Source organism: Gymnogyps californianus, chromosome 3 (assembly GCF_018139145.2).
Source record: "Gymnogyps californianus isolate 813 chromosome 3, ASM1813914v2, whole genome shotgun sequence".
In the NCBI taxonomy this organism is placed as follows: domain Eukaryota; kingdom Metazoa; phylum Chordata; class Aves; order Accipitriformes; family Cathartidae; genus Gymnogyps; species Gymnogyps californianus.
The window spans coordinates 28,857,204-28,881,290 of NC_059473.1; the positions used below are offsets into that span (position 1 = coordinate 28,857,204).

Sequence of the window (24,087 nt, forward strand, 5' to 3'; positions counted from 1 at the left end):
TTTTCAGTCCATGAGAGAACCATTTGCTTTTCACAACGGGAAGAAGATGCACCAATGATTTCACTTGAGAGTGAGTTGGTTTCTGGACTTTCAGAAACACTCTAAAATGAGATGACGCATACATAGTCCTCGTTCCTACCAAAAATTTTGGTCAGCATGAAGGCTTGCTGATCCTAATCACCCTAGCGTAGCTGAGACGTTTCTAGTATCAGGACTATGTTTCTTCCCAAGATGATGTTCACGTTTCACCTTAAAGCAAGAAACTCGCCTCCTTTTTCTTTCACGCAGCTCTTGCCTCCTAGGTGACTTCTGGATTTTGAAGCTTCAGTGACCCTGGGCACTTCCCTTTACATGGGCAGGTCCACACCTCTTCAGAAATCCTCTGGCTTACTTATCTCTCTTACTGAAATACCTAAGGCTCTGGCATTTCCATACAACTGTGATCTAAATGCGTAACAGCTGGGTCAAGACTTGCTAGGAAAATTCTAGCTGTCATAAGGGCATCCTCTAGCAGGGTCCAAGTGACTTGGATGGTATGTCTCTATCCCAGACATCTGTGGGGTGGCTACCTGCAACTTCATCTGCATCTTCATCAGACACAACACCATTTTGGAGGCCTTGACATGCTCAGGTGCATCAGTAAATAATAATATGGTTTGTATGAATTACTTTGAGGCCTCTTTCCAAGTAAATTTACGACAGGAGTAGGAGCTGCTTAGCCTTGCATATAATGTGAATATATGCACAGACTCTTTGACTGATAAATATTATTCAATCAGTAATCAGAGTTCTTCAATGGAAAGTCTAACATAGATACCAATATACTTATCTAATACAGATTTTACATTTGTCTTTTCCATTTCCTTCAAAGTCCTTTGAGGAATTGGTTTGTCTCTCTTCAACTGAGAAGGAACTGAGATAGTGCTGTGAGTGCTCTCCCCAATATACTGATGTGCTGAATATAAGTGCTCCTTGCACAAGATACCACAAATGTGAAAACATTTGTGTCTCGCATATTAATGCAGACATGAACTATGCAACACCAGGGCCTTCCCAGTCACTGGGAAGAAACCTCTCCTTCTATTCTCTCTGCATTTAATACATGGCTTTGAATCTTTCTTATTCCAAATATTCCAAAATATTCTAAACAGGCAAGGAAGACAGAATGGCTAAGTAACCTGTGACTCTCAGTCATTCATCATGATATGGAGTGCTTCACAAATCACTTGTATTTATAACGATGTCCACAGAAAGAAGAAATGGCACTATCTATTCTGCAGGCAGAGTAGACAGCCATGAAGATTAAAAAATCTTGACTGATTTTAGATGTCTGATCTGAGACATTATGACCTGTTTCACTGAGGAGTCAGCACCCCATAATGCTTTAATATTCAGAATGCATTTCCCTCTGGCTTCAGCTGTATGTGCTCTGAACTCCTGCAAATCATGCCTCCAAGGTACCTAGCTAAGCACTCAGCAAACTAGTGACCTCCTTTCCAAACTGTGCTTGGAGTGACTTGCTTACCTGCACAAAACAGCTCTCTGGGAGAGGCAGGGATAGAATGCAAATCACAAGAGCAACACTAAATGGCTTTGGCATGTCCCTTCTCGTGATCCTGGTCTTACTCACTTTATCACTTTCAATTTTGCAACTGAGGTAGTAGTACTGTTGGAGACGATAGCTTCCTATGCTGTATGTTCCTGATTCATCATCAGAGTGAATCTGCCCTGTCTATTGAATTACAAAAGAACTTCTGTAAAAAAACCCAAACCGTGATAGTGTAGCTTATCCTTCCTTCTTAATACATGTAGCACAACAAGGTTGAATTAAAGTTGCATTCCCTAACTTTTGGATACTTGGCCTTGCAATCTTACGAATATTCTTAGTGTGGGGAAAGGGTGGAGGGGGAAGATGGCAATGTGTATGTGTAATTTTGCAAGTTCCAAAAAAGAAAAAGAAAACTATACCTTACCCAAATAACATGACATTATACTGAAGCTCGTAAGTCAGAGAAACAGTGGAGCCACAAGGCTGACCACTCAGGCGTCTGCTGCTTGAAACTAATAGAATAACAGGAAACAGTAACATCACTGGAGATAGAAGGTATACCCATAGCACTGCTCCAGTGTCTTCTACCTAGCCCCAGTCACCAGACTCCACAGTATCTCAACACAGGTCTAATTATCTTGACAAGTGAAGCCCTGGGTTTGACACTCAGCCTCACAACTACCTCCAGTCACACTGTGTCCCAAAATGCAGGGAAGTGTTCCCCTTTTATCTCCTTTGTCCATTCTGCTTCTTCCCTACGTTCTTCCTCTTTTGGACTCAGTTCAGTCTCCCTCTTGCCACGGCTTTCATCAAAGATCTCTCTCCTCCTTTATGCCCTCCTCTCACACTGGCAAGAGCGAGTTTCCTCCCCTAACCAGACTGAGCATCACCTCCCGTTCCCTTATTCTCATCGGTTCAGCTGATTTACCTTTTCCCCCTTCTCTAACCAGAAGTGATGGCTCATTCCTCCCCATTTTGCTGACCACCCGCAGGTATTATTGAAAGCACAAGAGTTTTCATTTCAAGTGCCTAAACGCAGCCTAGCCCAGAGCTACCCACAGCCACAGCTGCAAAGTCCTTCTGAGGCACGGCGTTCCGGGCACAGAGCATCCTCAGTAGCCCTGCTGGGAACACAGGTAAGTATTTCAGGAGCAGAGAAATTTAAGCTGCTTAGTGAACACAAAAATCTTCGGAGGTTTTAGCTTTTAGGCTCCTTTCAGTCTCTACTGAATATATATATAAAAAATATAGCATTTTATAGTCCTATTTCTCAGCCAAATTTGTACATATTTTGCCAAAAATATCTTGCTCCAAAGCATACATGTATAACAGCATCCAAAGAAAAGGCCTTCAATTTTTTTCGTAGCCTGCATAAAGATAGCATTTTCCCTAATTTCTTATGTAGAATCATGTCTACTGTAATAAAAACAAATAATTAAAGTAAAAAAAAAATACAGTATGGAAAAATCTCAGTACCAACTAGTAAGGATTAACACAAGTAGCTGAAAACCAGGATTTTATAATGAGAAGTGTTAGGCAACCCTAACAACAGACCATCAACTCTCCTTATAAAAATATACAGTTCACACAATTTATTTAATTTACAAAAAAAATTATAAAGAGAAGATGGAGACAGAAAAGCATAAGGCAGTAAGTTTACAGAAGTCAATTCAAGGTCTGTTGAAAAGGTGCAAGAAACATGGAGGATGAAGTGGGAGGGCAGGTAGAGGTGAAGGGAGCACTCTGCACAGAAAAGAATAATAGCTCTGGTATAGTTTATTCGATCAGACTGGCAATCTACAAGAATAAACAACATCAAAGGGATTTTTGTCCCATTTTTTAACAAAATAAGGAAATCAGCAGGCATGCTTCTGTGTATGTGTTTCCCACCACAACTTCTGAACCAGCTGTACAATTTCAATCCAGTCTGACAAAAAGGATAAGGGAATCCAAAATATTAAGTCTTGTTTCTATGAAACAAGCCAGCTGGGTAAAGAAAAGAGACCCTACTGCTGTCCTGCCTAGTGAGAGGCTGAAAATTCAGTCATCAGATATGAGAAAATCCACTTATCTGCAGAACAAATGCATGAAAAAAACCCCAAGCTCCCTTCATTTCACTGCTCAAGGAACTTCTTTTCTTTTTCTTTTCTTTTAAATAAATAATGCCATTTGCAGTTACACTCCAGACTGGCATATGTCTTTAACATAGACATATATGTCTTTAATGTAAAGACTCTTTCTGTCTTTAACATCTTTTTTTTCCATCCGCAGGTTTCAAATAAGTTTGCTTCAGGAAAGGCCGTATTCTACTTCACCTTGCCATGGACAGCACTAGTTGAGCCTTCAACACTAACCATGAGATTCAGGTAAAATCCAGTAATTTGGAGAATTGACCTTCACTCTGTGACAGCCTTCCACAGTGTTGCACAGATGATCATGCCAAAAATTAAAACACATTGCAAAAGAAGGCAGCTAACAAGCAAGGGCTGCCTGTGTTGCCTCTACTACTTCTATGAATTTGAAATGAAACCACTGATGTGTTCCACAGACCAGCACAGAAAAGAATTCAGTTCGTATATATAAGTACTATTTCACCCTGAGATCCCTTTATCCCTAGGCTCTCCTTACAGCCCACTGTATTTGCACTCTAAGGTCTGTGCCAACCTTGCATTAGGGGAACGTGAAGTCATTGGCTCCAAAGAATAAAGTCCTCTGTACTCTGGTATATAACCTGAGAAACTATTTCCCATCTCAGTATGATCTTGCCTAATTAAACTAATCTATGCAACACACGTTGCTTTAGGAGAAGGAAATTGATATTGGGAACATGTTTTCTGAAAGACCCTTGACTTGCTCATTAACACAGTTTATTTGATCCTAATGCTACTAGGCTTCAGAGAACATGGCACATACCTGTTTTCCTGATGTTTCTGAGAGGCAGTGGTCATGGAATACGGGATGCTAGTATACTATATTGCAATATGGTGATTTACTTGAATAATTTACATTTGGGGAATTTGAATTAAAGAGGAAAGAAATTCTGGAATTTTAATTCTTCATTGTGTTTCTTAATGCCTATACATTAGACAGAGAGCTTTCAGTAAGTATGAGGAAATGGAAAAAAAAAAATTTATCTTCTGCTGTTTATAGCAAAAGTAGGTTAAGTTGAGCACTTAAGTGAAACGATCTACAGTCTTGAAGTTCTAGTATTACAATATACAACATACAGATTCTGGAATTAGGGAAGGTTGGTTTTGTTTGGGTATGAACTTGTAAGTACAGCAAGGAGAAGTCTACAAAGTTTAACTGGGGTCTTCAACACAAACATGAAATCACCTTGTGTGTGTCTGCACATGAGGGAAAGTAAAAGGGTAATTAACATAGTACATGAAAAAATGAATGGGTTTTATTAGTCCTGGTAACAAGATATTGTAAGTCTAACCGCCACTGTGATCAAGCCAAGTGTATAAGTTAATCAAGACCTTCACTAAAGTATTTCTGTTAACACTTTCATCTTACCAGTGGGAATTATTTCTAAAACCGTTTTCCACTGCTAGCATGACAAGGTGATCATTAACACAGCACAGACCATGCAAAAGAACAAAATTAAAAACATGCGAAAGTGGCATTACACTGGTACTGTAAGCAACTGCCATAAATAATTCTGCTCCTCAACGTGATTTCAACAGTCTTGCTCTAAATCTAACAAATCAAAAGCCCTTTATAAAAAGTCTAATTCTCAAAATTTAAATTTCTAGGCTTCCCAAGAATGTTTAACTTGACTTTCTCATGCATGAGAAATCAATTTGTTCAACCAAGCCAGTTCCACGTTCCCCTTGTAAGAGCTCATTTGGAACTGATTATAGAAAAAAAAAGACGTTGAGTTTTACACATCTTAGGTTTTGAAGTAAGAGCCCATTGTGTCCCACAACTCCTTCCCACCCCCCCATCAACACACCAGGAATTAAAGCAACCAAATCAGTGGGAAGGCTATAGCTCAGGGAATCAGTAATACAATAAAAACATCTTTCATTCTAGAATGCCGCTTTGACTCTGGCATGGGCAGGTACCATCTTGGTCATTAAAAATGCTGAGTGCTGACTTACATGAAAACAAGCTGGTGGTTTAGGTTAGTTTGCAAAGGTATTTATATTCCCTGCCTCACTCCCACCCACACAAACGAAATTCTGTGTGCAAAAATCTGCCTGCAGAAATGTATCATCTCCTCATTCGTGGTGAAATACCTCAGTGCAAAATGACATTACACATAAATATCAATATCCTACCTGCACACCTTGAAACGGGGCATGGGCCTTGCATGGGACAAATATTTTGCATAGGGCTCTGCACAGGTTTTCAGTATCATTCTTGCAGAGGTGACATCTTATGATGCAAAGGGCAGAACAAGAGGAAACTTGCACCGTTGATATTTGTTCAGTCTCTGCTGCTAAAAGAGAGACCTTCATTCTCCACAGTTGTTGATTAGTTTTCCATAAGCAAAACATTTACCAAAAAAAAAATTATTTCCCATAGCATTATACATGCACTTCTTAGCATACATTTTTATATTCTTTCTATGTATAATATAGATATTTCAACTAACATTTCATATATTTAGCTTAAATATGAACACTTTACAAACTAGATGTCTACACTACTGAGATAGACTTCTAAAGTTTTGTGCATTTAGGGCTATGAGGTAACAAGGGTATGGAAATAATTAATTGAAAACTTGTAAAATTTAGCAAGCTCTCCAGCCCATCACAATTTCAGCAGGTATCCCATCTCAGCCTTTATAAAGAATGCCATGTGTGTATGGGTGTGCCTACCCAGGGCTCTCCCAAATCTTTCAGATCAGAACTTCTAGAATACCGTTCTCAACTGCACTGTATGTGAAGTTGATATTCAGGATACCAAAAACATCAGAGATGCTGGGCCATATTCATTTGGACTTCCGCACCTTAAGCAATCTGAGGAGGAGGGGAGCGGTGGCAGCTTACAGGTAACTAGTCTTTCTGTGCACAGTCCCAGTTAGAATAGCACCCCGTTTGTTCCAGCTTTCACCTGGGCCGGGTAACGAATGAATGATCGAAAAGTTACCAACTTCCATATCCCAATTTTCAAACGTGTCTAACCCCTGGTCAGATGCTCTGAGGAGGTGAGCTCCCTACAAAAGGAAATTATTTTCTTTTAAATTGTATGCAACTCCCTTTCATTCCTCCAGTGTTGTTCTTTCCCCTATTCCCTTTTCCCAATTCCTAATCATTAAACAATTCTTCTTGAAGTAACAGGATTTCGTTTCTATTGTTGTTTGGCTGACTGTTTTGCAACACAATCTAGCTTAAAAAAATATTTTTTTTTAATAACTGTCCCCTATATCAAATTGCTCAGGTCTGTAGCCATTGGTCTTTCAAAGAGAAATCTCTTGGGACAGCTTTATCCTTTCACAGCAGCAGTGACACAGAAGGAGCAGTATTAATAAAATGAGAGAACTGCAGCAACTGGTCAGCAAAACAATGCAATTTGTGCCCAGACTTCATTTTTACAGATGAAGGACAAGCTACAACATCATTATTGCAAGTTTCATTTCAGTTTTTCAAACCAGTAAAATTGGAGTCCGTTTATGCAAATAATACATTTGAACCTTGATATAACAAGAGCTGAATAAAGTAGCAAAATGTCATACAGATTGTAGGCCAGGTCCTGCAATCTTCATATATCATGGAACCTCTATTATGTCTCTAAATAAATCTGTTAAAATCATTATTTCAGAAGTCTAGATATGATTAAAAAGCTGAACATTTTTGTTGATTCTTAGCATGTCCACAATTAGCAAGGCAGAATGCCAGCTACAAAAAGCAAACAAGAAACCAAAACAACAAAAATCCACAACTCTTCATGACCTAGCTGTAAAAGCTAGTCAACGTAGGGTGGCTAATACAATTTATTTTCACCTGGCATTCCTTGACATTCTTGCACACTCTTGTGAACAGAGTACTTTTGTTCCAAAGCACTAGCTCTTCGGCACTTCCAGCTTGTTCAGAGAAAGCACAAAATAGCTCTGTTCAGAAGAATGTGATCAGCCCTTCAGTTTTTGTTTACTCCTGAAGAGGCTGATTTTGCACAGTTTACTGGTGCGGCTTGCAAAACTATTTTTTCAATGAAGATAATTAACACTGCTACTTACTTTTTCTATAATTAATCCAGGAGTAAAAAGCAAACCAATAAAAGAAACACACAGATTATTTTTTTAAACACTAAAATACCATCGATATCTCTCAGAAATAAAGTACAATGTTTTAAAAGCAGAAGATGATCAATAGTGGTGCTATTTTGCTTGTATGAAAAGGGCACACACTTGTTAAGCTAAGAGGGACAACACTTTTACAGTCTATATCAGAAAACCTGATTTCATAAGCTTAGGAAGTTTCATAAAAAACTGCAGGAGGGTGTGAATTCACTTTGGCTTCAAGTAAATGGTTCTTCATTAATATTTTACTCAGACACAAAGACTCCAAGTTTAGTAGGTAAACTGTGGATAGCAAACAGCCTTCCTCTATGTTGGCTTTGTGACTAATGAGAAAAGAACTGGCATCAGAAAGAAAAAAAAGGCAGTCAAGATATTCAGTGATGGGTCCCTGAGCCCAAAGGTAATTACCAAAGAGTTTTCTGAACAAAAATATTTAAGCCCATTTTCTATCTTTTTCAGCCAGCTTTTCCTCTGTATCTAAGGACAACAGCTAAACATTATTCAAGAGTCACCATTAAACCAGGAAACAATCATATTACAAATGCAATCTAAAAGACCTCAATTACTTCCCAATCAGATGTTGCAAAAGTTTTCATAACAATAAGAGATATTTTTAGGGTATGAAACTAGAATGTCAGACATAAAAGAAATATTATTAAAGACTCAAAATATACCTATTAGCATAAAAATATGATACGACTAGGCTACAGGGCAAATCTGCTCCTGAAACAGCCCTAAATTTATTCTAGCAGAGAGACCAGATGAATTCATTTACACTCCTAGACCTCAATTCTTTCATCCTTGCAACTGACCTGTAATTGTTACCTTCTTAGAACTATTACAGCAGATGTAAAAAACCCCAAATTACAGCTTCTAGCCGCAGTAAGTATTTCATAATCTCTACCACGTGTCATTTTGCTTTCTGGAACAAACTTCTTAAATGTAAGGTCACCATAGTCATCAGGTAGTCACCAACTAGCACAGGTATTTACCATCTATTTAGTTTGCCGGGATTTAAATGGTCATCGTTACACATTTGTCTCCTTGCATACATCGTGCTTTGTGCATGTGCATAACAAAGTATTCACCATTAAAAGCATGGAAGGGAAAAAAAGATGCAGCCAGAGGTATGGACCCTTAAGCAGAAGGCTGAACATTCAACATTTTAAGGAGAATGTTGTCCTTTTTCTCTGGGAACCCTAGTCTACTTATGATCCTACAATTACAGATAGCTTAAGTACATTATTGATGATGTTACCTTCCACGGTTTACAGTACTTTTCAGTAACATCTAGTGCACTTCACCATGCAGAGTGTTCCAGTAATTCTCGGCAGCACACCCGCTGCCTCCCTTGCTAGGACCTGCTTCAGAGGATTCCCAGAATACACACGCAGCTGTTTGACCTTTCCTCCTGTCCTCAACATGCCTTATCTAATATAACTGAAGAGATGTCGTCACCTTACAGTGTTTCTGAATACAAAGTCCTACACCATGTTTGAATATAATACTGCAAACTGCTGCCACTACTTTACACCTCTCCACTGAGGCTGCAAGAAGTACTGCTTTTAACATAGGCTATTACATAGACTCCACGCACAATCTTTTGACAATAAATTTCATTTGTAGAAAACAACCTCGTTCTGCAACAGAAGCAGCTCTGCTTTGCTGTGATTTTTTTCTGCTTTTGATTGTATCGCAACTTTATCATACTCTCTTCTGCTTCTGCCTGGATGGGTCTTGTCTATGTCCCTTTTCTGCTTTCCACTGCTTAAAGGCCATTTGGATAAATGCCACCTCCCATTTAAATCCTAACATTCAGCTCAAAAGAATCCTCTTTCACAGCAGGCTTAGAAATCCGGTTCTGTTTAGTGAGCTGCGCATCTAGTTACCAGAACGCAGTTATCAAGAAGACTGTCAAAGCAGAAGAAAGCCGGGAGCTGATCCCAGAAAAAAATTTCATTAACCTTCCTTCCACTTGTTCCCAATACAAGGAACATAAACATATTTTGGCTAACATGATTAGCAGTTTTCCATTAGTAACCCAGACAATGCTGTGAGAACTTCTGGACCGTTCCCAAGCACCCGTGGCATATCACAAGATCTGACTGGGAGATTTTTCTGACCAACAGATTCCGAAATTATCAGAGACTCTCAAGGTAGCTTGAAAATCATGGATGGCAATAAGTACTTTTAAAATGCTCTTTCCAATTTGCTGTTTTTTCCTGCCCAGGGCAGTAGGAAAGACCTGAAATTGATCCATTGTGGGAAGCTCTTAACTTTCCGCACCATAGCAGTTGATGTCATGTATCTAGAATGAAGGTATTCAACCTTCTGTATGCAGCTGTAACCATTCACAGCACTACCAACCAACCTCCATTTTCAGGCTGGCTAGTGGAAGAGCTCCAGACAGCAGTTTCAGCACAGCTCTTTCTACAGACAAGTTCTGACTTTGTGCTGTTTGCAACCCCTCCATCAAATCTCTAAATAGAGAAGAAACTCAAATCTCAGAATAGAGAAGAAAAGGCACAAGTCTGACTTAAGAAGAGGAAACCTGTCACCTACGATCCTGCCACAGACTCCAGTTAATGCATCCTCAAACCAGTCTGCATGCATGCAGTTCCCTAGTTTATGTTCAGGTAATTACCACTTATTCCTCAAAGCCAGGCAGCTGCCAGAACTGGTTTTAAGAGCCACAACTAAGGGAGCTGTCTGGGGCCTCAGAGGTCTATTAGCCTAACCTGAACATCAGGGCAAGTCATCAAGTGCATGAGAAAAGTTGAACCCTGCACATTAATCTTTGTCCAGGATCAGAGTAACCTGACACTTGTTTTATTCATCACAGTCCTCCCATTTGCCTCACTGGAAGGCTACGCCAGCGCAGAAGTAGAGCAAAAAGTGGTGAATCTGTCCCCAAGTTTGGCAAGAGGATGAACACATTAGTCATACGAAAAGGAGAGTTCTGAACAGCTTGTTAGCATCTCTCCTTTATATGCTTCATCAACAGAGACACACAGCGACTTAAAACTTGCATATTGCGCACAGCAATGGTGTGCACGTTCTAACAGTTATTTTCCATCTCCAATCCCACAGCACGGACTTAGCACTTTGTAAGTAAACAGGTCTGGGGAGAGGAGGGTTAACTTGACATGCTGATGAACTAAAGCTTTAAGAAATCTATTTAACACATTTACCCAGTGGTAAACATGCGGAAGAAAAGCTCCTTTTGCTATGACCAAAGTTTGCACTACTTTAAGGAATAGTTTGAAAACAGTTTCCAATGCCAACAAGCAGTTGAGGCAACAATTAAAGTAAAATATCTTTTCTTTACTGTTTCCTGTGCAATATGTGGGATGCTCTTATCATGCAGCTGAACACTACCAATGACAACGGTATTTTTAGCATTTTAGGTTTGCCCAGCATTTACTCTTAGCTGTTTCACTAGCAACTGGAGCAGATTAAATCTGAGTCACTTGTCCTGAAATACTTCATGGATCAGTTGTAAAGGACATTTGGGGTCCAAGTTTTGGGATCATGCCAGTCACCCATGATTTGCTGATATCACCTGTGGTGTTGATGATGAATGCCAGACCATTGTGCTGCATTAACATCACACAGACTGCATTATCTCTTATCTCTCGCTCAAGTGATTTAGTAGATCTTCTTAGGGCACATATGTATGAAAACTTCTGCACAGCTTTAGGTTCACCGAGGAAGATTTTTAGAGGATAGGAACAAGAAACATAAATCTGAGTAGGATTTCTTCTCTCCTTGTGTCTTTCAAAGGTTAACATGGTTAGTCTGATCTTCTCTTAACGTCTCCTTTCCTACCTCTGCTAAGGCTTATTTACACCCCCACCCCACCCCCCAAAACATCATGCAGATAAGCTTTCTTGCACACACCTTCATGACAGAGACACCTACTCTAGATTCATGAAGAAGTTTATTTTGAATTTACCTTCAATATTCATGATGTGTGAAAAAAACAGAGGCGCAAGAAACAAGCAGCTTTGCTTTTCTTCATGCCGAGGAGACAGCACAGAGAGAGGAGACAGCAAAGAGAAAGGCTCTACTCAGTCAAATGCTGAAGTCAAGCAAGGAATTCAGTCACCTTGAAAATGTTTTAGTTCTTTAATCTAATTAAATGATATTTTTTCTCTCCCCTCCCCCCCCCCCCCAGCAGCACATTTTAACTTTTTGCTTTACTCACATTTATACTCTCTAGTCAATAAGCAAAATAAAAGTTGCTGAAAGGCTCCTACATGCATTTAGTCTGATACAGTAAGATAGGGCTGAGATACTATGGGCCAGTAAAACACAGGTCAATACCCAGCAATGAAGACTTCCACAAGAATCTCAACCCAATCTGCTCTGTAGAACAGTGCCACTCCCTTCCCAAGAGGATGCCCTTCAGAAGGGGGAGTCAGCTTCTTTAAACCAGCCAGCTAATGTTTTTTTTTGCTGGTGAATCCAAAAATAGGACATTTGTCATTTTCACGATTATTTTTTCTGAAGATAAAAAGTAGAATCTATCAGGAAGGGAACAACCATCAAGAGAAGAAAAAAAAGCTTTGCATTGCCTTTTGTTCAGAAACTCCTGGCACTGGAGTATCATCTATTGCTTATTTCTTAAGCATGTGAAATGGGAACAGAAGGAACAGGATTAATATACCTGAATTTTTGGCCAGCGGATTAAATCAGCAATGTGTTCAAAATTGATGACATCATTTATAGCCCCAATGCTATTCTCAGAATTACTCAAGAACTAAGGGAAATAACAACAACAACATTGGATTGATTTTCAAAGATGTTTACAACGCACCCAGTGGTGGTGGTGCTCAGAGCGGGCCATTTACCTCGCTTGTGCTGAACAACGCTCTGCTGCAGCCACACAGCTTCCAGTCCGTGAGCTAACTTGCTCATCTCTATACAATACTGCTATTCCACAAAAAATGTAGCAGAAGGTTCCTGAAGGCCTAAATTATATTCAAGAAGAATATTTAGGCTGCTAAATCATTCAGGCACTTTCAAAAGATTTACTCAAGTTCACGAATCTCATTGCGAATCTAAGCTTGATTCAGCTCAATTTTAAAAATCAGCTAAATTGGTGCGAATGCTGACAACACTAAAAATGCTCTTAAACCCATTTAAAGTTAATTTGGTAATGTACCAACATAAAGGTTAAGCTGACTAAAGGTATTTTTTTATATAGAATTTTATAGAATTGCACTGGCTTAGCTATAATAGTAAAAAATAGTTTATTTGAACTTCTCTAATACTGACAAACTCATAACTTTACTTAAGGTAATGCTTCTCTAGATAAAAAAAGCCATAGAGGAAAATTACACCAATGAATACAGTTTTTGTTCTAGCACTGAGTTATTTGAATTTTTCAGGATATTCAGTAAAGCAATCATCAGCAGAGAAAGAAAACTCCTATTTCCCTGACTTAAATGATCTTTCTTGTAAGGAGTAACCCTCTTGGATAAGAAATGCTGCTGTGAATAGGTCTAGACTTTACACAGCCATGGGTCACTAATTTAATTAGATTTCAAAGCAGCTATTCTACATTTACACTGAATACAATACTTCCTGTACCCTCCCTCATACTAAAAGGAATAAAACAATCCCCTAGAAGTTTACACCTCAATGCATGAGGAAACAACAACAAAGTGTACATACAATACCTTGAGTTACAGATGGGGTTTATATTGTTCAAGTTATTAGGAAAACCTTAACTACCTGCTAAGTTGGTATTTTTAGCAAGGAAAACAGGTTTTCTCCTTTCTAGTGAGATAGCATTCTGTTTGACCTGCTCTGCTCAGAAAATGACTGCCGTCAGCCAACCTCAGGAATTTCCCCTCCTAATTATGAGCTTTTACACACATTACAAAATTAAATCAAGCTTCTCTAGATGAATAAAATAAATTTAAAAAATGAACTTTACTGGTAACAGTGGAAGTCCTTGCCTTCTATAAAAAAATAGCAGGTTTTGTAGGGGTTTTCTTGGGTGTTGAAGGGTAGGGTAGAGCGAGGATAGGAGCCCTGCTGTGTATCAGAGTTTGGGCTTCTGAGCTTTTCTCCTTTCAAACGAAAATGGGGGCTGCAATTTTCACAGGGTTCTTGTATCACGTTTGTCACCCTGCATTTCAGACTCTGCAAGGTTACTGCTCTCATAATTTGAGTGATCCAAAGCTGCATGGATTAGTTACTTGAGGAAACTGGCGTTTTTACCCTCACTAAAAGCCATGAGGGAACAAGAAGAAACCACGTTCATATTCTTTTCCAGGAGCTCACATAACATTTCAAAGAATTACACAAGATAGGAGCTGTTACTGGAAGTGAAACCACACTAATAGATGGGATCATTTGCCTCCAGTTTCACCATCTATAAATGACCTGGAAATACCTATTATTTGACACTATCATACTGCTACACATTTGTACTGTTATTCAGCAACATGTATGTAAAGGAAAAACGTCTTATAACAACTATATGAAAAATCTATGCAAGTAACTTTGTTATTATTAACAACAGTCCAACTTCAGACATCTTACTCTGCTGAAGCAGAATACAAATGCAGCCTCCGTTCAGCTGTTACACACAAGTATACACCCTTTCATACTCCTTTCACAGGAAAACCCGATGCCAGCTTGTATCACGCATGAAGGGCAGGGGCAGTTGTCAGGCTATAATCAGGGATTCCTTTGGATCTCACGTATAAATGAAAACACTTAAGGTGTTGATTCCCTAAGCCGACAATACAGTTCTTCTGTAGGCAGCTACAGCCTACTACCTTACACGCTGTGTACACAGCGAGAGAGAGAATTTTGTAAGAGTGGATATCATGATGCTAGTGCCAAAATTTCTAGCAAGTCCAGCGCTTGGATTTTGTGAGCAGCATTGCCACTCTCCGTACGGCAAATTAACAGCAGTAAAAGGTGAAACACACTATAACCTATTTCTACAGTGCAGTATTTCTGGAAATATAATGGCTACTAGGACATAAAAATTTTTGATGCACAAATGAAGCTGAAATTATAATAGTCTCTCTACTCTCTCATGTCAGCTAGTGGCAATGAAATAAAACAAACAATTACAGAATGTATGAAAATGGGTTTCTAAACATCCATTCCTCTTTCTGATCTCTTGAGTCATCTTTCTTTCTGATCTCATGATAAAACTGCTGGGCCACAGTACTTATTTGTCATCGTATAATGGAAATAAAAAGTCAGTCAATGTAAGATACCCACCAATTTGTTATCAAATGAAAGATTTAAAGAGAGCTGTTTTATGGCTTCTAATGAATTTCAGTGTATCAGCTTAGATATTTTAAAATCAGTGCTGCGATGAAAAAAGCAGACTTTCATGGTATGAAATCTGAGAAAAAATAAGGAGATATTTGAATGTAATTTAAAAATTGCCAGGACAGAGAGCACTGGTGATCCATGAAATGTCTAAACCCCAGACCCAAACATACTGCATGCTCTCATGTGCACACGAAAAGAAAGGGAGTAAATGGAAGTAACAAACAACATTCAAAGGTAAGCTTGTTTTAATCTGGTTGTAAACAAAAGCCACAGGGGCAAAACTCCTTGCCCTGCTCCCCCAAAAGCTAGAAAGCAAAGCACAAAAAGCGAAAGGAGCTTAGCAGGGAAAAAAAGAGATCACAGGAAGTAATAATAATAATGTAAAATGGAGGCGGAAAAAAAATGGATTCTATCTTTTCAAAAGCAGCGTTCTTTGCTAGTCACAGATGAAAGGCATTGATTCATTAAAAGCAGTTTAAGTGAAAGAACAGGAAGGCACAACTAAGTATAAGGCATTAATGTAAGTTTGGGGAGGGGGTCCCTATCCTAATCAGGAACATAGCAAATAAAAAACAATTATGATGTTATTTCCTCGATTATGGCCACTTCTGCTTCACAAAGTGATAAATTATAACAGCAAGCGCCGATGTGACCTTAGTATTAATTAGCAGGACAGGGCCCTCATCCAGTTAGAAGGCAATATCCCTTGGCACAGGGGTACAACAAGGAAGAAGGGAGAAGATACAAGGAGCCAGAGAGAAAATCCAACATTGTATTATTTCCAAAGAAAGTACCATCTTGAGACATTTGAGGATGCCCCCCAAAGGCCAGCGCCGGGGACCTGAGGCACACACATGCAGAGCCTCTTGATACTCAAGAGAGCTGTAGCTGGGACTAGACAAATTGTCAGAACTGTGATGAGAGTGCTAGAATCAGAGCTGTGGGATTTAACAGGAAGATGAAAGCCATCCGTAACACATCCCTCCTTTTACCTTCTCCTACCCCATAGCACTGTGCCTGAACAGTGCCAGCGCAAACATACATCTGCCACATGAGCACATGCCGGGCTACTTCTATCTACAGTAGTGGCAAATATACATTTTTACTGCCTTTTCTTATTTTTGTTTACACCACAGAGCTACTTTATCTCCAGTCTAGCAAAAGTTCACATGGAGATGGCTGACTAATTTGAACTGACTGCCAACAAGTCGGTACAGGCGTTACTGAGTAGCATAGACCGGTAGGGACCACCAGCAAGAGATGAGCTTGGTAGCAAATTCTAATTTATTCACAACACATGGAAGAATGTGTCAGCAAAGACTCTCAAAGTGAAGCACGCTAATTAGTTAAGCCTACTCAAGTTTTGTGGCTATTTTAAAATTAATAGGGTTGAGTAAACTAGGGCATGCAGACAAAAAGGCCCACATCCTTGAAAGCACATTGTGGGTATGCTAAGAATTGTCTTTGTTGATCTGGATCTAAATGGATTTCAAGGTCTAATAATGAATCAATGAGTTGAATACTGTTTCCCAGATTCCTATCTCTCTGTGATCAGGCTATTATAATGACCTGGGATTCAAAGAGTGTCTTCCACTGCATTATATTAGACCAAAGCTGGTATTAAAAAACTTTCAAAATGTGAAATTATGTGATAGTTGAGTCATCACAGCAAGAACCATAAAGCTGAATACTGCTGTTGTCTTTTTTACATACCCATGTAACCATATGCAAATTATACCAAGAACAGTAAAAGCAAAATAATAAAGCATGGTGGGTGTCAAACATCGTAACTTGCTGTTATCTTCCATGGTATGTGTTTATAAGGGATGCATGGATCACTTTACAGTTAGCAAGAAGTTTGTGATGAGAAGAGAAATACTTTTGTCTCCCAAGTGTCCAATAATATTTAAAAGTAAAGAAAAGTTAACATACCTGTTTCTTTACTGCTCTTTTTTTCAGACTGTGCCACTTGTATAACCTCAGCAGCAGCATCCCTTACTACCAAATCTTCATTCTGCAGCAGTAGAACCACACATTTCCACATAGCAAGGGTATCGGACAGTCCTATATTTATTTATGGAGAAAAATTAGAATTCTATTTCTTACATGTATTCAAGGAAGTTAGAAAGCTCTGTTTCCACACCTAAACACAACAAATGCAGTGAAACACTGAAACATGGGCAGGAGAAACGCATTGGCAAACCACTGGGAAGATAACTAGCAATATGATCAAAATGTTTTCAGCATGTGTGAACTTTATCTAGGTGGTTGACTCAGCTTGGTTTAAACAGTGGGCAACAGATAAGAGAATGGACCTCTCTTAATCCAAGTTCAACTTTAAGTCATGGGTGCTCTGAATTTTATACAATTTCTAGGAGTGCAGAATTCCTGTTTGGCAACAGCAAAAGTTTTGCCGCTGGAGATTGACCAACGCACTGTGATCATGGATTTGCTGTTGCAATCTGCGTGAAGCAGGGGCTGCCAAACCAAGTTTTGTTCAGATACTGTCAGTAGTGCTGGCCACAAATGCCATTCCCTGCAGGAAATGGCAAACAATCCCACCTCCCAGGGATCATCACCTACTTCTCCCATATCCACCTCACCCCACCACTCACCAACATGCCCTGCCATCCTTATATCCACTATCTGTTGGAAGCAAGCCAGGTTTAATCCATGGGGTAATTACCTGCACACAGTTAAGAGTAATCAGAGATGACTGCCAAGAGGGAGGTGTTCATCTGGTAAACCCCAAACAGGCAGACTCCACATACCACCCCAGTGGCAATTCACATCTCACAAGCCATACTCCACTTGCAAAACCTTGTGCCATTTAGTGGTGTCACACTAAGGATGACTAGCTGAAGTCACAAGGCTGTACTCATAGGTTTGCTGGGGTACTTTTCAGCTGACACTTCAGCTTTCATTGAACATCCTCATTAAAGGAATCCCCTGGAAGGTCTCTTTTAGAGGCAGCCAGCTGTTAGATATTACTTTCTGGTGATCACAGAGAACAACGGAGTTGGTGCTTCATTGCTGTGCTGGTTTTCTTCAAACATGTTATCAACAGGTCTATCAGATTTGTATTACAAGGCTAGCCAGACAATTAATTGTATTTCACTGCTTGGCCAAAATTAATTGCTTGAGGCTTTACTACACAGGCAAGAGAAGCATTCCTGTATTTCATATAACTTCCCAATGTGGGAATAGCATGGAGTATAATTATTTCAGAAAGAAGTTGCTTTGTTCTAGCATGACACACCTAATAATGTTATACTGGCACAGCTAGGGCGGAATAATTATACCTTTCTAGATACAATGGCCAGCTTTCCCACCTAGACAAGTTTCTACTGTATCTCCAGGAAAGGTGGAAGTCTGCAAACGGATTTTCCAGAAAGACTTTTTCTGAACCCTCAAGACACATGATGGAGAGATGATGGGTCAGCTAGAACATACTGACTGGCATTCACCCTCTTCCTCTTATGAACGTACTTAATGGAAGCTTATGGGAATGACTACAACTCCATTTCATACAACCACCACTTTCTTTAACTTCTGCTTTCTACTATATGTGGTCAAGCAAGCTGATGCAGAACAAGGCATAAAAGTCAAACCTGTTTATATGTGCATAACCCCTTTAACTTTAAGGGAATGATTCTGGGTTTATATCACTACAACTAAACACCAGATCATGCCCTTGATTTGCTAAACTTCTTACTGCAGTACTGACAGTTTCACAGTTGTGAAGAACCCCAGATTGACAATTTTAGGTAGTATGGAAGGTCGGCTCTGCATCTTTCCTCCCCTGGCCCAATTTTCAGAGCTAAGAGCTAGTTCAGATGGCTTGCCCACTGAGGCCTTGGGGCTTTCTTTTCTGGGCTGTTTTGGGGGGGATTTGGGGTTTTTCTTTGTTTTATGAAGATTTTATGCAGGATACGAACTGCTGCTATTTTTTATTTCAGACCTTCGCATCTGCCTGATTGGAAAGCATGGAAACCAGCAACGGTTCTGACAAGATCAAAGAGGAAACTCTGTTCTCCATCAGCTATGGACCAGATCCAAATGGTGACAGATGAGAAGCACAACATTTGGGAGTTTTTCACTCCAATACCTCCACTGTCTTCATTTGATATAAAATGGTAATGTCTGTCCTACTAAGAGCTTTAACTAGATGGTAGAGGTCAAGATTTCCAGAATTGATACTATGAACATTTAACAGTACAATGTCTACCTCATATAACAGATTTAGCTCTGTTAAATGTTATCAATACCTCTTAAAAGACACATCTCAAAATAAATAGCTGACTTTTTAAAAACACCACTATCTACAGTTTAAGAAGTGTACCATTCTTCTCATCTAACAAAAATTTGTATCCAGTCCATATACATGGACTTAAGCTACTCAAACTAAAAACACTGAAATAACTACATTGGAATAAAATATCACAGAAACCAAAAGTATTTAAAGCTGCCTGTCTTGTTCAGGATGCAAAATAATTTCTTTATCATCTATCACTACCTATTTTTGCCTGGCCCTTTAGTCACAAAATCCCCTCATTCTCTGTTCACAGAAGGCAGGGGGGAAAAAAAAAAGCTAAAAGAAAAAAACAATGTCTTCTTCACAACAGACCAGAGAATTTCACTTAGCTTTGCCTCTCAGTTAGTAATGTATTGTTGAATAAGGCTGTGCAGGGGTTTTTTTTGTTGTTTGTTTTATAAAGAGACAGTTTAATGTTAACTTAAAAAAAATCATTATATCTGGGAGGTATAATGGGATCCAGTTATTAATCGTTCTCATAGAATGTGTCCCTCATTTCTAGACTGAACCCTTTAATTTCAACATTCAGCCAGCACAGCTTTTTTACACTCACAGTGTTAACCCAAAAGTATGTCCACATCACCAATACAATATTTCAGAAAGATTCAAGTCAGAGAGCAATTGCAAGCCAGTAAATCTGTACAGCAACGTATAGTGGCCTGGAGACATAACAGCATCTCATGTCCCCCTTCTGCGGAGTTATTTCAAGAGGCTCTGCACATGTGCTTTTTGTACCAGAATTTAAATAAGTCTATCTGTTTAGTAATTAAATCCTATTAAATTTTCAAAAAAACCTGTTTGACATAATTATGTGGTTTGATTGTGTGTGTACATATATACATATACAATACATTTTAAGCCATGTATTAATGGGTTTCATCTAAAAAGATCCAGAAAATTAATGTTCAAACTACTCACCAAGAATGAGCTTCTCATTGATCAGAAGGAACAATGTTGTACTTTTAAGAACTTCAGCAGCTGCTAACAGCATCTCTGTCTGCTGCTCATCTCCACAAAAATAAACTATCAGCTGAACCCATTTTTTCAAGACTTCTTCTGAAATCTGAAGGCATAGAACATGTAAGAAGTATGCTCTACAATCCGGTGTTACTGCTTACCACCACATTAAACTATGGACTGCCGAAGGGACACTACTCATCAGTAAATGCGGGGCTTTTTCCAAGGTGGTGAACCCCATATGTCCATTCAAAAGTTGGCTTACTATGTCACAGATAGTTAAGATGGGAGATTTTCTTTTAGTCAGAGCAGTATTCATAGGCAATTCTCTTGCTCTGTCCCTTCACACCAGACTCACCAATGACCACACAAGTCAAAGCATATCTTGGTGTGCTCAGTTCTTGTAAACATGCAAGTCAAAGACAAATATATCAGACTATAACAAAGAGAAGCAATTCTCAGAAGTATCCTACATGTAGACACATACACATATCTGGAGAAACAATTAAGAGCCTATGAACCATAGCATCAATCTTAGGCTTTGGTAATGATACAATGCTTGGTAAAGGGGTTAATGCAGCTCCATCTGTCTCCTCTGCAGATATTGGGGATGGAAATTTTTTTTTTTAATAAGACTGCTGAGGTACCTTGGGTTCTGATTGAATGTGCATTCAAAACACTGAAGGAATCTCCATGTTGGCTGACGCACAGCAAAGCTTGCTGTCCTAAAACATGAAGAATTAGAAAAAGAACAGGAAGGAGAAATTTCCTGGTTCAAATAAAATTCAGTTGCCATCTTTTGGAAAATATTTAGTCCTCAGACATATGCTAGGAAAACTACTACTTAGTAATAATGGGTCAAAGCTTCAACTCTTTCCAATGTGTAGTGATGGCTACTAGATTTTTTTGTGGAAAGAAATAACGTGCATTTCACCCGTAACTCAAACAGCACTTCCAAGACTTGTGAACTCTGACCTCCATTGGGACAGCTGGGCCATAACTGGGAAGAGAAAGTCCTAACTTCCATAAAAGACCACAAAAAGAGCTGGGATCCCCTACAAATGCCACACTCGGGAGGGCGGCGGGTCAGTCAAGGTGCAGGAACCTCAAGCGCAGGTTAGATAACAGAACATGCAAACTGCACGAGGTGGCATCCAGGCACCGCCACAACTAAGCATGTGCTACAGCTATCAGAAGGGAGCTCCAGGGGAAAAAAAAAAACCAAACAGATTGGGACCTCATGCACAGGAGAACAGGAAACGCAGCACCAGCTCAACCTGGAGACACTTGAGGTATGCGCAACTAATTTTTTTTTTTTCTCCTTTCTTTCCTTTTTTACTTATTTTTAACTAAAGGAAGTGAAAAAGAGAACAACCAAATAAGGCAAAGAAAAGAACCAATGAAAAGGTGAGTCAAGTTAAAGGGCAGAGAAGTGCAGGAGGACTCATAGAGGGATAAATGAAACCTCGGTCGTAGTCTGCCTCATTCTGCATGGTACCTGCACTGCACAAAGGGACAGAGCCAGAGCATGTCCTACAGATTCTGTAACAGGTTAAAAAAAAATAAAAATCTCCCAAGAGGTTATAATTACTCAAACTTTGAACAGACACATGGACTATCTAGAAAGACAGAACTTGACTTTTACCTTATGGAAGAGAAACAATCCCTTCTGCAGATGCAAATACTGAATGCAAGCCCAAAGAAAGAATTTAGATGGAAAACTGATGTACTTGGTCTTTTACAAAGCAGAAGGCACTCTCTGTACAGATGTCTTAGATCTCACATGACTTACATGACTATTAGAGAAAGTTGTTTTAGCATTACTACACTTAAGATTGGTACAGCATTTTTCATTAATTCCTCTTTGTAAATGAATACAAAACTTAAGAGCAGTAACATGTTCCAGGTCTATTTGTGAAACCAGGTTTATATGGTTATTTTAATGTTTGTAACTTGAAGTCCTTGCATTTTCCCTTTCTTAAACAAAAAGATTTAACGTAACATCATAACTCATGTTCCAAATTCCTGTGTGCAAATCTGTGGCTTCCTTTTTTTTTGTTTTACAATGAGACAAGATTATTAGCATACAATATGAATCAATTCTGCTGCACATTCTATAAAAAATAACAGAAAAAAATCATTTTAAAACAGATCATGAGAATTTTGTCTATTTTAAAATATCCATTAACTGTTTTTTTGTCTTTGAAAACATAAAAAAAATTAAAATTGTCTAGCACTAAAAGCTGCCTTAGCACTGCTCTATGAATACATATATGACATCACAGACTGACAATCTAAAATCAAAAGAAATCTGAGCCAGTAATTTGTGCTGGTATAAATCTAAATTAAATAGTCTATAAACAGGAATGGAGAACACAGAGCCTTGAATTTTACAAGGGTTATTATATTTACTCTAGTGTTTTAAAAACAAATTTTAAGAGGAAATTCAATGAGAAACTCCACGCAGACAACAGGCTGGTGTGCTCAGACAGTGATTTCAGGCTGAGACTTGGCAAGGTCACACTACCCACATTGAGGAAGGGAACTGCACCCAACCACTGCTTCGGCTTCTTGCCTTCCCCTCAGATCTGCCCTCCTGCTGGCTCCCCAGCAATCAGAAACCACAACAAAGTTGCACTTTAGTAAATGGACTGAATTCAGTACATGTGTTAATCAGCGTAGGCATTTTTCTTTCCACATTATAGTGACTATTTTGGATGCTCTCAGAAGTTGAAATTAATCCATCAGAAAAATTTACTTACATATTTAACTTGAAGTGACTTTGAGAGGGATATACTGAGATGATATTCATGGCTGTTTCATTTCAGAATGTGGCAGCGTATTCGGAGAGGAAGACATAACACCAGAAAAGGTGCAATGACACAAGAAAACACAAACTTGGGGCTTCTCTCTAAAAGAAGCCACGTTACTTCTATCACCAAAACCTCCAGAATTACAAAACTGTTAAGCAGCTACGTTTCCCTTACCTGCTGATGGTTCTGCAAAAGATGGATAACCAACTTGGAGGCAAATTTGAGAGCTATGCTTTGAACTTCAGTGCTGAGAAAACAAGGTAAAGAACATATCAAAAAAAGTGGCTATTTCTGCCATCATTTCATCTCTAGAAAAAAACCAGCCAGTTCGTAATCATTCCTGATTATCACCAATGGGTATTTTGCAAGCTGAGCACTTGGAATTTTTACATTACGGATCTTGACATTAGTTAAGTTTTTAGTTGATATGCAAATGAAATATGCTCTTACTTTCACCTCTCTCATGTTTATTTTCTACATGCATACTTCCCATAGAAAAACCTATTTGAAAATGGAAGCCAAGTCAAACAAACCAGACATTATTTTAAATTATAAACAAAAGCATTTCTTCAAGCTGGTGTTAAGCTCTTCTACAGCTGCTAGAAATGTTACTAGTGCAGAATATGCCAACTGCCAGCTCCCGAGCCTCCAGGCTGCCCAGCAGGGTCTAAGGACACGGCGCGTTGCACCGTGACTCCTGAAGGGCTGGTCTTACCACACGGAATGGCAACACCTGAGCAGTAAGGTCTGCTATTTCTCTCTAACAGCACCAGTCAGTGTTATTTTACGACAAGTGTGTTATTTTACGACAAGTGTCTTACTTCACTCCAGAAATAAACACTCCACATCATCATTTAAACTTGAAAAATTTAGTGCAAATCAGCAGCAAATGTGC

At 39.1% G+C, this 24,087-nt stretch overlaps 1 protein-coding gene across 1 annotated transcript in view; it reads right to left on the minus strand.

The window, feature by feature from the left end:
- The window catches only part of THADA (THADA armadillo repeat containing), a 165,787-nt gene that overhangs the window by 12,237 nt on the left and 129,463 nt on the right, over positions 1-24,087 (minus strand). Inside the window, exons 35-37 of the mRNA XM_050894700.1 lie at positions 23,367-23,439; positions 20,341-20,485; positions 17,040-17,171 (exon numbers count right to left, since the gene is read on the minus strand). Of these exons, the coding sequence (XP_050750657.1) occupies positions 17,040-17,171; positions 20,341-20,485; positions 23,367-23,439 (350 nt within the window). The remainder of the gene's footprint in view (positions 1-17,039; positions 17,172-20,340; positions 20,486-23,366; positions 23,440-24,087) is intronic.